The sequence below is a fragment of the Neopsephotus bourkii genome, unplaced genomic scaffold (assembly GCF_033783945.1).
Source record: "Neopsephotus bourkii isolate Nb327-2 ecotype Australia unplaced genomic scaffold, CSIRO-AGI_Nbou_v1 NB_168, whole genome shotgun sequence".
NCBI lineage: Eukaryota > Metazoa > Chordata > Aves > Psittaciformes > Psittacidae > Neopsephotus > Neopsephotus bourkii.
Window position 1 is genome coordinate 17,342,122 of NW_026900684.1, and position 15,736 is coordinate 17,357,857.

General features: G+C 44.9%; 2 protein-coding genes across 6 annotated transcripts in view; both read right to left on the reverse strand.

Annotated features, from left to right (window-relative positions):
- The window catches only part of FHDC1 (FH2 domain containing 1), a 36,528-nt gene extending 28,005 nt beyond the window's left edge, over positions 1-8,523 (reverse strand). Inside the window, exons 1-2 of one of the 3 annotated variants that reach the window (XM_061374246.1) lie at positions 8,426-8,523; positions 3,366-4,001 (exon numbers count right to left, since the gene is read on the reverse strand). In XM_061374246.1, the coding sequence (XP_061230230.1) occupies positions 3,366-3,851 (486 nt within the window). In that variant the 5' untranslated portion in view covers positions 3,852-4,001; positions 8,426-8,523. Of the gene's footprint in view, positions 1-3,365; positions 4,002-7,748; positions 7,903-8,425 lie in introns of those variants that run through there. The other 2 variants (XM_061374238.1, XM_061374230.1) reach the window with 2 other exon arrangements.
- Positions 8,524-13,971: 5,448 nt separating this feature from the next.
- Positions 13,972-15,736, reverse strand: part of ARFIP1 (ADP ribosylation factor interacting protein 1) — a 43,068-nt gene continuing 41,303 nt past the window's right edge. For all 3 annotated transcript variants that reach the window (XM_061374380.1, XM_061374372.1, XM_061374364.1), the window contains one exon: positions 13,972-15,556. In XM_061374380.1, the coding sequence (XP_061230364.1) occupies positions 15,401-15,556 (156 nt within the window). In that variant the 3' untranslated portion in view covers positions 13,972-15,400. The remainder of the gene's footprint in view (positions 15,557-15,736) is intronic.

Below are 15,736 nucleotides of genomic sequence, written 5' to 3' on the forward strand. Positions count from 1 at the left end.
GCGCTGAACAGACATCCTATTCGCCCCTTCCATCTTCCTCTCTCGTCCAGTCACTAGCTCCTTGCACAGTGCTCTGGAATTTGCTGCACCCTTTCCCAAGCCATCAAAACTCACTGAAACACCGGAAAACTACGCCAGTAGAAAACAAACAGAACACCCCAACAGCATTCTGCTGAGCTACCTGAATCTGTTTACAGAGGGTCCAGTGTCTGCCAGAGCCAGCGCTCAGACCCGGGGGAGGTGAGGCTGTCCCTCACAGGCAAAGGGGCAGTTCAAACGAGGAAACAAGACCAGCTCCCCTGGCTGGCAACAAGCTGTTCTGCCCACTCTGCTGGCAGGCCAGGTGTAACCTGGGTGAGCGCATGTTGTGCTATACTGTGACACCACTAAAGGATGGGGAAAGTAAATTGGTGCATAAACTTAACTCTATACCCCTTATTTTTCAGAGGCTCAACTTAGATGAAACCATAGGGCAAATTGAGCCTTTAGTCAAGGAAACATGTTAATTAATCTCCTAAGGGTTTGGCGAAGGGTTGTTTACAAAAAGGAAAGCATTTGCTGTAGGAGCCTGACTCAGGTCTCCAAAGGGACTTCTGTTATAATGATGATGTTTAGTGCAACTAACCTGAGCTGAGCATCTAAATTCCCTGTATAAATCACAGGGACACGGAGTATTGTAAGCTCCTACATGAAGTGAGAGCTTTTCCCAGAACTGTTCGGTGGGACCAGTTTTGCAATTTCATAATCAACAGTGATCTCTGGAGATCACTAAACCCTTATCTCTACCACAGTCTCTGGGGGAGTGCCCTCAACACTGGCTAAAGGGTCACTCCTCACCACTTCCACTGAAGCTATGTCACTGCACCAAGAACAGCCTTGCTGAGCCAAAAGAGCAAGAGCAGACACACCAGCCACACACTTCTGGACATGTGCTGGCTTTTTTCACATTTGGATCTAAGTGATTGACTTGAATTTATGCACATGAATTTATCTTGAAAATCTGTTGTTAAACATACCACACCAACTAGACCAATTCCACTGTTTAAACTCCAAAGAACAATTTTCACTGCTAGACCACAGAGCACTTTCTAAAGTCAGTTGTGTTTTACACAAAAGGAATAGAGATACTGATACACAAAGTGTCTTGTCCACCTTCCCCTGGACAAGGGGGAAGCCAGGGCAACAACACAGCCAGGAACAGAACTGCAGCTTCCTCAGCTCCATGCTGACACGCTCCCCATAAGGTCACACAGATGTTGTGTACCCCAGCCTGCCCCAAACTCCTTTCAGCCTCTGTAGGTACAGTGAGCTGAGGATAACCATCATACACTAAAGTAAGTGAGCGGCAGCTGACAGCAATGATGACGGAAATCACAAGCATTGCTTATGCTTCAAATGTCCATACTCCTGCTGAATGACGCCTGTAGTAACGTTAAACATGTGAGCTATTGCTTATCTGTGCTTGCGCACTTCCAATAACACATAGCTCTTGCGGATTATCTCCTTCCCTCCTTGCTAAGCAGCTAGTGCTGCAAAGACCATTAACACACACCAGAAATGGCTCACCGCTGTCTGACACACTGCTGCGGCATGCTCGGCACAGCTTAGCAACGGAGTCGCACATTTTGCCACTTAAGCAGTGTAACTCGGAGAGAAGTCCTGCTGCCTCACTGCTGCTGTGTGCTATGGAACTGTGTGCGCCCTGAGCCAGGGTGGACAAGCATCAAGCAGTGGAGATGCACTGGACCACCGTAACAGCTCCAGGCAGATACACAAAAACATTAACTTGTAGCAAGGCAGGTTTTTGCTTTCAAGGCACTGAATCCTGGAGAAACCCTTATTTTGCAGGCCTGTAATTTTAATCTCCCAACATCACTCTTAGGATGCCAATTTCCAAGCTACACATGAAAATGCGTGAGTTCTGGATGGAGCATGCTGGGGTTTTCTCTGCCACTGTACTAGGGGCCACATTCAGTTTATGAACTGATCATCATTTTTACTGTAACTAGACCTTCACCACGCACCAGTCCTGAAAGGGCTAACTTCTAAGGAAACACGCAGGGCTGGAGTTGTGTACATACATCTGTATGCAGCACAGTCCTGAAAGGGGCAGCTTCTAAGGAAACACATGGGGCTGGAGTTGTGTACATCTGTATGCCACACAGGAAGTCTACTCACTGTCATCCTGATTTGAAGATGAACACAGCCTGAAAACAGCACAGGGGTTAATGACTACCTCTGCCGATGGCCCCAATTACTCCTTCCCAATGTCAGCGTTTCAGAGTCTGCAATACACACACCTGTTCTAAACCCCTTATTTTAGTCTATGTACAATATGCACACTATCAGTACATTGGTTTCTCACCTTGTCCCTGCCGATCTTACTTTGACATCATCTCCAGAGTCCTGCAAGACACCACCAACTTCAAGCTCCTATTTTCTTAGTAAAAACTAATGCATCATTACAAGTCTTAACCCTGTGCCCTCTGTATTTTGTTTACAAGCTAACACGTATGTAGAGACACATCAGTGATTAAATCTACATTTCAACCCTCCAATTACTTCACAGAATGATCACTTGAGACAATTCAATTCAGGCTTAACAAAGAGGCTGTCTATAAACCAGCATCTAAGAACCAGACAAGCTACTTATCAGTTCACTGGGAAGTGTTTGAACCTGAAAGTGCTTGGTATAGACCTTCTTGCCACCAGAACAGAAAGCAGGAACAACCTTCCGACCTTCCTGGAAGGTTATTTTAGTGTTCAGAAAAGCAGGGTAGATGACAAAGTTTTCATTAGCAGGAAAGCAACATTTACGAAAGTTGAAACTTTAAAATTATCTCAATTAAATAATAAATTCCCTTAGCCACTATATTACGCTTTATTTCCAAGCTGTCACACTGGTACTTCCTTTCCTCGACACCTCCAGGGCATCATGCGTATATACAGCATTAACCCTTGCAATATGATTCTCTTCCCTCTTGCCTGCTTCATGTTTGCACGTAGAACATTTGTTCACACAACAGACACAGTGGAAGAGCTGAAAAGTTACAGTACACCCATGTTTTCACTGAAGACTCAAGAGCTATCCAACATGAGTAAATACAGATGCCTTCAGCTCCCTCCACTTATTTACATTAGCAGGTGATCAAATCACAGCACTTACCAAGTTAAAATAATAAAACACTGTTAGCTCCTTCAACAACAAATCTGTGCCACTAAGAATAAAGAGGTTTCCCACTCCTTCAAATCAACACACATTTGCCATATGGATGAAACACGACAGAGAGGAGACAGATGCAGGTCAGAATTCACACCAATTCCCACAGCATGATGTAAAAGAGAGGTTAGACTTTGGTTCTTACCTCCTCTTTAGTCTCTTTAAATGAAGACTTTAAAGACCGACTTCGGAGGTCCTGGGGCTTGGTTTCTTCCTGCTGCCCAAAAAGCTCCTCAATTGTCTTCGTGTCGATCTGATACTGCGGTCTTGCAGCAATCGTCCAGATATTGGTTTTGCCACGGACTTGCTCCTCAGGGATGGTTTTCCAGAAAAAACTCCGCATCCGTTTCTTTTTGCCATGGCTATCATGCCCATTTATCAGCTGTGGAGGCAGAGGTACGTTTGGCCCAGGCAGTGGAGGAGGAGGTGGTGGTGGCGGTGGTAGCATCCCTGGGGGGAGCGGAGGGGCTGGAGGTGCCCCTGCAAGGGGACATGGCGGAGGGGGCAGCGGTGCTGCAGGCTGAGAAAGCTGAGGTGTTGTTGTCGTATCCTCATTCATTAATCCTGTTGTGACTGGAATAGCCCCATTTTCTTTATCATTGACCAAGGAGAGACAATTCATAACATGCATTTTACGGCCTCTCCAAAGAGGAGAGTGTTACTTCCTTGGATCAGTTTGAAACATTGAACAGTGACTGCAGCAGCAACAGATCTCACGCGCTCTTAAACTCTAGTCTGCCAGCATCAGCAACAGAAGAGATGACTGCACCATCTTCGCAACCTACAACAAAGCACAATAGGAAACTCAGATCAGAGAGACTGGATCTTGTCCCTTGTGCTGAAAAGATGCTAAAATGAAGGTATGACAGTTACCAAATGTTTAATCCAGAAGGGAAATCCAGTGAATCAAAAGTCTTTACCAGAGCAATTGTATGAAATTTAACCATACTAAGATCTCAGATAGCTTTGGGTACCTAGATTTAAAAAACTCAATTAAAAAATAAGAATACCTCTCATATTACCCACAGTAGATACCGAAACCATCTATCTATTAATCTCACTTTAGTTCAATTCTGTAAGAGAATATATCTCAAACTATTAAACCAGAAAAAAAACATCATTTCACTCTTAATTTTACACACACTGATTACACAGTTAGGAAATATAAGTACTAACTAGGGTACTGGATTAACTGGATCAAACAGACCCTGTTTGAATCCATTTAATTCATGGCTTAAATCCAAGCTGCATCAAAATGACGAACAATAAATATATTGGTGATTTAACAATCCAGCCCCATGTGCTGCTTTTTTGCCTTCGTCTTTTTCACACGGCTGTCAATAAGAGAAAACCAGTGAGCAGTCCCTAAACTGTCCATGTTCACTGGGAATAAATTTACAGTATCTGCCTTTTGCCACTGTTGGTCTGGTTACATTAACTCCCAAAATGCTGCAAGAGAAGAAAGACCACAGTTTAAGCTGCCCCTTATAATTTAATTCAGTATCTAGGTTAACACAGCTGGTTCAATAAGTGGAAGAGAGAGAAAGGACACAGGAGCTGACAGAACAGTAACCTACACTAAAAGCTTTCCTATTTAGGAGAGCTTTTAGATCTACATTACCTCATGAAGCAGCTTAACAGGAATCAAAACAGTTTTGAGACATTTTTATGATACTGTGACCTCCTAAGTGAGGATGCTGCTATTGACAGTAAACCTTCAAGTAAGAGGATGAGTTCAGCAAACCCCACAATTTCGGTAAGACCAATCTATTAGGACAAGTATACTTTTTAAGTCTCTGAGAAAACAAATCAAGGTGTTTCAAATACAGATCAGTGAAGAATCCCACAGCTGCATGGAAATTTGTAAGTTATCTCAAAAAAAAAAAAGGAAAGAAAGGGAATTCACAAATAAAGATCAAAGGTGGCACACAACAGAAATTTTGAAAAGGACCAGCAGCCCCTCAGCAGAAACCAGTTGCAGGAAAGCTCGATAGAAAAAGCTGAAGTAATGCACTGGCACAAGAGCAGCATCAAATCAGAAATTTGGCACTGATTTAGTTAGTTGTCTGTCTCTTCAGCAGGGTTCGCATAGAGCTAATAGCAACCGCGATCAATTTAACATTGTACAATAGTAATGAAAAGCCTTCACTGTTTTTGCCAGAGATCCATCATTAGGGTGTACTCAAACAGACCCAAGTCACAGAAACAAGCCTCAGGGCAAATTCTCTCTGGGTCTGCAAGGACTCAGCCACTCACAGCTTCACTGAAGTCGATGGAAACTGACCAAAATGATCCACTGTTACCTTTTCTTCTCAAAAGCTTGCATAGGTAGCAACAATATCCTTTTTCCTGCTTCAGATTTTCTACCATCATACCCTACATTACCAAAGCATTCACAAGAACAGAAAACATACATAAAAACCGGAATGAGGTTTAAGTCATGGGAATGATGGAAAATATTTTAATGGCAGGATGAGAAGGGGAAGAGCTACAAAGAAAGTGGATTGGGACAGAGAGTTTCCAATTTAAGTCAGCATTAATACCCAGCTGCTATTACAGAGCTCTGTAGGTTCATGCTTCTCCTCCCAGGTTCATGATCATAGAAGCAGAGAGGCATTAAAAAAAGCAGGTGCAAGGTGGTGGAAAGACATTAACCACTCAAAGCAATTAAGTGTTGCATTAATTTAAAGAAACTCAACTAGGAAAAAAAGATTTCCCTCCCTACCACTTATTTAAAAATGAAAAATGCATTAGCTGGTTTTCCACCATCACAAAGCAGCATTCAACGGTTATTATTTCCCTACTTGGGTTCCCACAGATTTCAAGAAAGAAGGAAAATAAGAGACAGACAGAGCGACTGACCATGCCCCCGGGGCAATGTGCAAGAACCTAATTTTGAAACTTCCAATAAATTTAGATGCTTTAAGAAAAATGGGATCAAATCCTAGTGGAACAAAGTTGCAGACAATGAATCATCAGAGTCCCAGTGCTAACACACAAGAGTGGAAAACGACTGATCTCAGACCTGAGCGCTTCCGAGTTAGACGAGGGACGCTCCTAGCGAAAGGAGTGGAGAACGCAAGGGGAAGAAAACATCCCAGCCTAAGATGTAAAGATAGAAACATAGATAGATAGAACAGGAAAAACTGTTTTCAAGCCAGCGAGCCCTGTACTGCTTTGGATGACGTAACCGTCACCCAGAACCAGGAAAGGGGAAGAATCAGCATTTGGAAAGCAGGCATGAAAGGAAAGGCACAGCATAAAGGCTGCGCATTCAGCTTTGTCTTCTGACAGGTAAGCACGATGCAGGTGACAGAGATCACCGGCTTGTAAGACGGTGGGCTCCAGTTACCAGACCAGTCAAAATTCCCTGCTCCTGCAGCCTGCTGGAGGAGCGGCTCCAAGACGTTCCCAGCACCCCCGCCATTACCGTGGGTGGGAGAGGAGAGAAGCTGGCAGCCGGGACAGGCACTGGGCCGCTTGCTGGTATCAGCAGGTGCCTCCAAGCAGGAAGTACAGCGAGAGGAGGTAGGGAGCAATGCAGCCATTCCAACTGTGAACTACAGATTAACGTGTCTCGTTAGACACGGCGGGAATGGGATGCGTAATAAAAGCCAAGGAAAATTTTAACTCCTAAGAAGCCTCTCCGCACTTTTCAAAGGATTAAAGGGGAAGAAAAGAACAAACGCTGAAGATGTCTCAATTGCACTTCATTATTGCAGGTTTATCATCCAAAACAGCCAAAGAAGTGCAAGAGCCATAAAGTAACATCTTCACTGCACGTTTTAATTGTGTCCATATTCGGCATGAAAGAAATACCTTATTTCTTTGTCTCATTCATTGTCTTAGCCAACCTAATCATACTTGGAAATGCATTTCAAAGTTTGAGGGTGGGGACAACTTTCTCCCCTGGTAAGACAACAAACGCTCTCAAATAATTTGTTTCTTGCAAAAACGGCTGTTGCCACCGAGACAGACACACATTATATTTGCATACCCAAATGAGCAGGTGAAACGCGCAATGCATTGCGCTGAAGGGCATTTCATAATTCATACTGCAAGATATTACTGCCTTTCACTCACACCTTATGTTTTCTGCTGCCCACGTTACTGCACCAGACACCCTCCAAATTCTCATGAGAACGACGCCGGTTTTGACACTAAAGCCCGACCACAGCATTTGGATGCCTGGATCCCAACAGCAGCCATACAGAAAAGGTAAACTCCAGCTAAAGAAATTGCTACCACCACCTCCCTCACCTTGCCAAAACATGTGGGTTACAAAGAACACACAACTCGCGCTATCGCTGCAACTCAGTGCTTAACCACTTAATTCATCCAATAAATCCCTCATGCGGCACAGAGATCCCAACCTGGGAAGGGAACCCCAGGCAGGCTTACCACACGAGCCACATGGGCAGCGGACCCCGGGCCACCCCGGCACCGTGCGGGTTTGGTCGGCGGGCTCGGTTCCAGCTATTTCCCCTTCCCTGCCGCAGGAAAGGGGTGGCCAGGGCACAGCCCTCACCTTACCGTCCTGCTCTCGGTCCGGAGCGGATGTGTGGCCAGGGTGCGCACGGAAGGCGGGCAGCGCGCCCAGGTGCCCCAGGAGACCCTTACTTCGCAGCTCCCTTCAAGCGCCGCCGCGGCGGCGGGCAGCTCGGCCGGACCCGAGGTACAACCGCTGCCGTCTCATCTCAGGATCCCGCCCGCCGTCGGATCCCGGGCACCCGCAAGCGCCCCGCCCCAGCGGCTGGGCCCCGCCCCGCCCGCAGGGGGCGCCATGGGGCCCGCTGCTCCGCGGCGGGAGCTGTCGGAGACCCCGTCGTGGGGGGCGGCCGGGTAGGGGCGAGGGTTGCGCTCACCGCGGCAGCAGCGGCCTCGCCAGATTGAGCCGGGGGTCCCCGCCGGGGACACGCCCGCAATGCGAGCGGAGCGGCGGCGGCTCCCGCCCGTTGGCAGGGGCTGCTGGAGAGGCGCCGGGGGACACCGGACCCCGCGGTCTGGGTGGGGGAACGCGTTTCCCAGGAACGCTCTCCGCCGCCTCGGGAAGGTGCAGAAAAACCCGCGCCGGCCACGGGGACCCCGCCGCGCTCCCTGACCGCGCCCCCCACACCCCCCCCCCCGGCAGCGCGGAGCCCCTGCCCGGCCAGACCCCCACCCCCCGATCTCCTCCGCGTCCCTCCCGCCACCGCCGCCGCTCACCTCCGCGCCCGCGGAGCACGCGGTACCGCGCGTAGCAGGGCCCGGTGCCGCCGCCACCGCCTCCTCCTCCTCCTCCCATCGCGCCGCGGCCGCGCCGCCGGGCCTGGCGGGGGCGGGGCTGCACGCAGGCGCGGGCGCGGCAGGTGACAGCGGCGGTGGCACCCGGGAGCGCCCCGCGGGACAGCGGAGGCCCGCGCTCCTCCGCACCGGCACCGCCGAACCGGGACCTCTGCGGGGCTGCCGGGGGTGTGCGTGGCGGCCGCGGTGGGGCTTGGGCTGAGCTGAACACGCTGCAGGTAAGGTGGGTGAGAGCTGTATACATACATACATATATCACATACGTATATACATGCTATCACCAAAAGCAGTGACTGCAATTGCTTCTGTAGGAATAGACCAGTGGTATCAACCGGTTAGAAGGAGAGGGTTCCCTTCCGTGGCTGAAGCCTTTCATCCTCTGCTCTCACCCCCAAGGCAAACACCCCGTTTTCCATCCCCCTTCCTGCACCAGGCACTGCCCGCTGGCTCAGCGCCACAGGTGGCAAGCCAGGCACACCATCAGGCTGTGGGAGCCCCATGCATAAGCAGCAAGCTCAAAGGTCATCTCCAATGAAGACAGCACGAGAGAGCTTAAGTCAATGTAAGAGGTCATCACACCCTGGGTTATGTGGCACCAGGATTGTGGCACTGAAAGCCAAAGTGCCATCCACACATGATCCAGCAAACAAACATATAGTTCTAAAATATTTTTGCAGAGAGATTGAGCCACATTTCAAAAATAAAGCCATTTTTCCAGAAGAATGAAGGCAAAGGACTTCATTGAAGTAAGCAAGCAGTCGCAGCTGCAAGGAACACACAGAGCCCACACACCCCAACACTGCTTCTTACAAGTGGCCCATTCCAAGGCAGAATCAGAAATGCTTCCTTTCCTGAGGAAGGAGGGAGAAAGAAGCCTCACCTCCAGCCTTGCACAATCACCAACCAGAGCTGCTGAGCTGAGCACGGAAGAGAACATAACACCTTGGCATGGCCAGGGCTGGGAGGGCAGGTGCAGAAGGACAAACGTGTCTCACCTGGTGTGGAGTGCCTAACCTGGGCTGCTGCTGCCTCTGTCTGGGGGTCAGGCAGCTGGACCAGGGGAAGAGCAGGAGGGCAGGAAGCCTCCTCTGGCCCCAGTGTCCCTGAGGTGACACCCTTCCAGCTTACAGTTCTGCAGCCAGAGATGGGACCTGCTGGTCTGGCAAGACAGTCCGCTTGACTCACTCGATCTAAAGGGAAAAAATGCATTAAAACAAAGACAAATGTACAAAGTGCGATGTCAGAACGTGGTCATTTAAGCTCCAAATTCACTGAGCGAACAGCTCAGCTGCAGTGGATGGCAGCTCCGGTCACGCCACACATCCTCGCTTGGCACGGCTAGCGGCAGCTGGGGAGGGCACCCTCAGCACAGAGCCAGCGTGGACATTCCTCGAGAGTGCCGGGTCACCCCTGAGGTCACCCGCGAGGAAGCGCGCTGCCGCTTGGACTGTGGCTGCTTGTATTGGAACCAAAGAGGCTTGTTTTCATTGCTGCCAGTCATGAGCACAAATGTTCGCTCCAAAAGACGGAAAGAGCAAGCCAAACAGGAGACTTGCATAATGGCATTGTATTAAAAAACCTCAAAACCGAACAGGGCAGCAGAGGAACCGGGAGCCAGCCCGGATATGAAGTTAAACTCTTAACTTTCCCTCACCCTGTGGGTTGGTTTTTTTCAGCAGAACTTTTCGGAAACACAGTGTTAAATTAATTTTATGCTTTTATCCGATTCCTCCCTCTACCCCCCAAAAATGTGAACACTCAGCAGGCAAACATTTTGCCCACATGGCTAAAATTAATCCAAGTTACAAACAACTGAAAACAGGTCTTTACAGTAGGAATTATTAAGCAACTTTAATAATAGGTAGATCCAGCAGCCCCACCTATAACAAGCAACAAATGCACCTCCCTAGAACAGATAGCATTTACATGAGTTGGTATGCTACAGAAACAAATCCTATCGTTAGTATTTTAAGGTTTCTAGTTAATTAAATGCTCGGGACAGTTTCAAGATTATTACTTTTTTAATGCATTTCCCTATGACAGAAGGAGAAGGTTTTTGTAAACATTGCTTTTCTTTAGAGCACAAAGAGCTTCCAATGCTTTAGGCTGAACATGGCTTTAATGACTGATCTAATTTGAACAAAGCAACTTATACCACCTGAACAAAAGGTGGTGTCATCTTCATTACAAGCCCTCATCTCCAGTGTTAGGACAAAGGTGGGAGAGAAAGTTAATTGTGGCACTCCAGATACATTACAACCAATTTGGTTTCAAAATCTGGTTTCAAAATGAAGCATTGTGGTAGTTAACCTCTCGAAACACAACCCTGCAATTAATTACCACTATCACATAAAACTAGCATGATGCATACACGTATGTAAGAAAGGCAAATCAAGACTGAACAGGCAACACCAGGTTTTAGCATTATTTAACTCAAGTGCTTGAATTTACAGCCTTCAGTAGCCTTTAAAAGGCAGCAAGATGTGTAATTATTTAATTAGCCCAGTAGGACATACCATTTGTTAAGTACCATTTACTGGGAACACGCTGCCGATAGCTGAACTGTTCCGGAGTGAACCAATGGGTTTATGCTGGCATGAACTGTACTAACAGGGCAAACCCAAACTAAAAATTTGTTTCAGGTTACTCTGTTCTGTATCTGATCTCTGCACTTAATTAAGAAACGTTATCATCCAACCACACCGGTACCCATCTAAATTCTACCAACCAGTGATGCAAGGGAACTCTGCAAAGATACTCTTGACCTCTTTTTCTGCTTCTTCCGGAATATCAGATATTTCCATTCTTCTAATAGCTATTACCTTTAAAATGCATTCCCATGAAGAGGTCAGATGGAGTGTATTTGCCGAGAAAAATCTTGTCACCTACAGCAATTATAAAAAGTTGAGCACACATTTTGCTGAGTACTTACCAGAAGTACACTACCAACAGTGGGCAACACAGAACTGTCCCTGCTCCTGCCCCGTTCTGGAATTATTATTTAACTGGCAGCTGAAGTGTAAAAAGCAGTGCTTTTGTGCCAGTACTCCCAGCCATCAGACTGAGCTTTTATGCCCAAGGCCATTGCTCTGCAAGGGTTATACAATGCTTCTCTGCATTTCGGTATAGGGACTCTGATGAAATACCAACACATTGCTTTTCCTTCCCACTGCTTCTTTACCAATATATGCCCTTCTGCTCCAAGGCAGCCACAATCCATCCTACTCGCCTCTCTTCTAATTCCTTAATACACATTGCCATGATGACAAAATGCGTAAGTGCATCACATCTACCTGGTTTCCATGTAAGACTGACAGAAATAAACAGGAAGAACTTTGGTGAAAACAGGCAAATGGCAAGGTGAACAACGCTGCTGTCACAGACACAGAACTGTGTTTTCTACACATCACTAGCTTTAACTAACCAAAACCACCCGATAGAACACAAAGATGTCAAAGAGCCGCTAACAAGGCCAAGTAACAAGGATAGAAGATTAAAATACAGATCAAGCAAGAGTCAACTCCTCTGTGGATCTTCTCATAAAAAAAAACCCAAACTTTCAATTTCACAAACGTAGGTGCCAGTAGTTTGGTAAGTTTGGGCTGGGCAGCAATCACAAAGTATGAAAAGATTCACAACTGATTAAAAAGACCTGTGACTAGTACAACCCCCACATCAGGCATGCAGCATGAAATGATAAGCAGACTAGAAAAAAAAAACGTAAAGATAATTGCAGATGAGGAATGCTAAATAATTATAATACCTTATTATTCTTGTGATACCACAACAAGGAAAAAGAGCAGATAAGCAGAGAATACAAACTGAACAAGCCCCCTGTTCAGTTCAAAATGGGGTAGAGGGGAACATTTAGCTTTCCTTTTATATTACTTTGATGATTTTCTGAAGCAGAGACAGAACAGAGATAAGCTTGCTGGGAAAACCAGTTGACAGAAGATTGGAATCAAGCTGTTAGTTTAATGATACTGATGTGTTACTGTGCTCTACTTGCATAGACCTCTCTTCAAATATAACCATAGACACATTTTAGAACCAAAAAGGTTCTTTGTGAGGACTTGACAAAACATGAAGTATGCCAAAGAGCATTTTTAGAGTGGAAGGGCTGTTTGTAGAATTCGTAACAACAAAATAATAGGACCTACATGTTTCAAACAAGCCAAAAGTGTGGATAACTTATGGTATGGTCACCAAGAAAACAAACAGCTCTCTGCATCTCTGCTTGGTAGAGCAGCTACAACAGTGTATCTGAAACACTATTAACTGCTTTACATTCTTCTTCCTGAGAAACCTCACAGAACACTAGAAGCATTCATGTGATAACTTGTAACAGAGATGAAATCTTTCACAGACAAGCCTCTACTAAGTGGGTATGGCCCCCTCTTCAGACAAAATCCATCCTGACGACAGTCTACCTAGATAAATGCCGGTATTACGACCTTAAGATATGTATGCAGCCTTTGTGTTAGTATCAGAAAGCCTGACAACTGTAATTACTTCCCACTAGAGACTTTAGAAGTGTCTTGCTCTTATGATCTCCAAAAGCAAAAGTTTCTAAATTTGGTGAGATCTAAAGAGCTAACTTTGAATATAAGACATGAGTTTGAATTATTTCATAAGCACATATATTTGAATGGTGGCAAAGAAAGAACAAACTAACAAAAAGGCAGTCAGTTTAATATCCTATTGATCAGTTTAACACAGAACCCTCCCCCCCTGAGGCCATCAATTATAACTACTGCTTCTGTGAGTAAAGTGGAAGATACACACACAGATTTTAGCAAGTCACCTCTTTTGTCCCACTTTTCTTCACAGTGAAGAGACTCTAGCAGTTTTAAGCTACTGCAAAAGTTGGAGGGTTACACAACGCCACATGGGTCATTGCTGCATTAGGCAATTTCAGATTCAAATTCACTCTTACCATTTCTGATAGATCAGCTTCTCCTGGGCAGGGCCTACTCTCAGCAGGAGATGCGTGAATTCGAGATAAAAACTGACAACACATGTTCCGTATGTATCCTCTTCCTGCAGCATTCTGAACGCTAGTACTTCAATTGTAGTCAGCAGGTTTGCATTCTTCATCCCTGCTATAATGCTCCTATCTGCATTTCCTAGTTCAACCATAGTTACACAGCTAATTTCTTTCTTGCACCATCATATCATACACATGCCAAGATCTGGAATTCAGTGGCTCTGTAAGAATTGTAAAGATAATGAAATTTCTTTAAAAGTTTAAGTCAAGAATTACATATACTAAAAGACTTCTTTCACTATGAGTTTCCATTCAGGTTGAACTTGCACACTATTTAATCATCCCGAAATAAAACAGCAGTGTTACCACCTACTACCTTTCTACCAGAAATTCTTGGGCAGAGGTGGTAACTCAGAAAAACAGGACTAAGCTTTCACTGCAGAGGCTGAGCTCTAGTCTTAACTATCACAAGGCAAGGAAGTTTGACTGCAAACACCTTTAATATGAATACAAAATTCACATAAGATATACATTCTGAGGAACATAAATGAACTATTACAAGAGATTATGACAGAACAAAAACATAAAGAAGGCTCTGTCAGGCCCAGAATTTAATGAGGAATGATTACAAAGTTTGATTTACAGTTACATTACAGTTGTGTTAAGCACTGAAAACTTTAAGAATGTCAGCTGAAAGGCATTTGAACATACAGTACATAAATCATACAATCCACACTGCTGTAATTAACATATTTGAAGTATTTCATTTTACTTAATAGAACACAAAGCAACATGACGTGCAAATGAGGACTCCAATATACTGAATTTAAAATGTCCATGATAAAACTGACACAGAATTTTACATTTAAGGACTACATGATCAATGGAGAAATTAAAAAAGTATCCTCCATTCCATTACCAAAGTATGCTTTTCAACTAAACAGAAAAACCATACTGGCCCGATGTCCTCTCTCAAAATCACACCTGTCCATAAAGGTTAACCAGAGCTTTAACTTGCTCCAAGTGTACAACAAACAGCATTTACACCATCTCCTTCCCCTCACTGGGGACTGACTAATCATTACATGAAAGGGTTCTTGGATTATGTACATTGAAGGAAATTATTATCTTATAAAAAGGCACATACCTGTGATTTAAGGCTAGTACGGTATTTGTTTCATATAGAAAGTAAAATTTTAAATGAGATTAGTACACGGAATGGTTGGCTTCACTCAGCAAACCACGTGGTGCAAAGCAAAAATGTGTGCTTAGAAGCCTCAGACTGACAAGTGATTCTTGCTTTAGTGTTTTTCTGGGTTTCCCTGAACCTATAATGAAAAGTTACATCTTTTAAAAATGCATTTGTTGCAATTCCACTGGTCAATGAGCCATCTGCTACAGTTGCCTTACATGCAGATATCACATAAAAGCCTTATATTATTAATCTGCAAAATACTCTTTTAACTCTCTCCTTTTTAAAAGTCATATGAAAATTACTAAAGATGTTTTCTATATTCATCTATAAAATACCAGATGTTGGTACAAATCATGTAAACCTCCATTTGCAAATATTTTGACTAGCCACCAAAATGACCAGAAATCACAAACATCATTTGTCAGTGCAAATCTATTATAGTTTTGCTTTCCCTCCCTCCCCCCCATCCCAGTTACAGAAATAACCACCAACCTTTACATACAAAAGGAGTGCATATGAAATGACAGAAATCATGTTTGGTTACCTTTAAGTCACCCACTTTCCCACCAAATTCAGTTTTACAGTATTATAAAAGGGGCAAATAATTAAAGCTGTCTGTGCAAGAATCACTACAACAGTCCTTCAACCCCCAACCCTTGATTATTATCAGATTTAAAGATTTAGGTTAAACATTGGGTCCTCATCTCTGCTCTGATTACTGTTCTTCAAGCCAGGATGGGGCATCTGCTCCAGGTGTTTTCAATTTGATGTGGAACTGTTTAAGTGTCTGTTCAAGCTGTTTTTGATTCCCAGCAAAGTACGCTGCAATGGCATTGTGGAACAGAACAAGCTGATTGTGCAATACCTTAACCTGCAGGGAAGGATACAGATAGGTTAAGAAGAGGAAGCAGATGTCAACAGCAGTGCAGGTCAGTTATAAAAATTAAATAAAAAATGTGTGTATTTGAGGTGCTCAGAATTCATACAGATTTATTTAATAGAAGTTTAAAAATATAAAATGCAAATACAAAATTCTTTAACCTTAGATTAT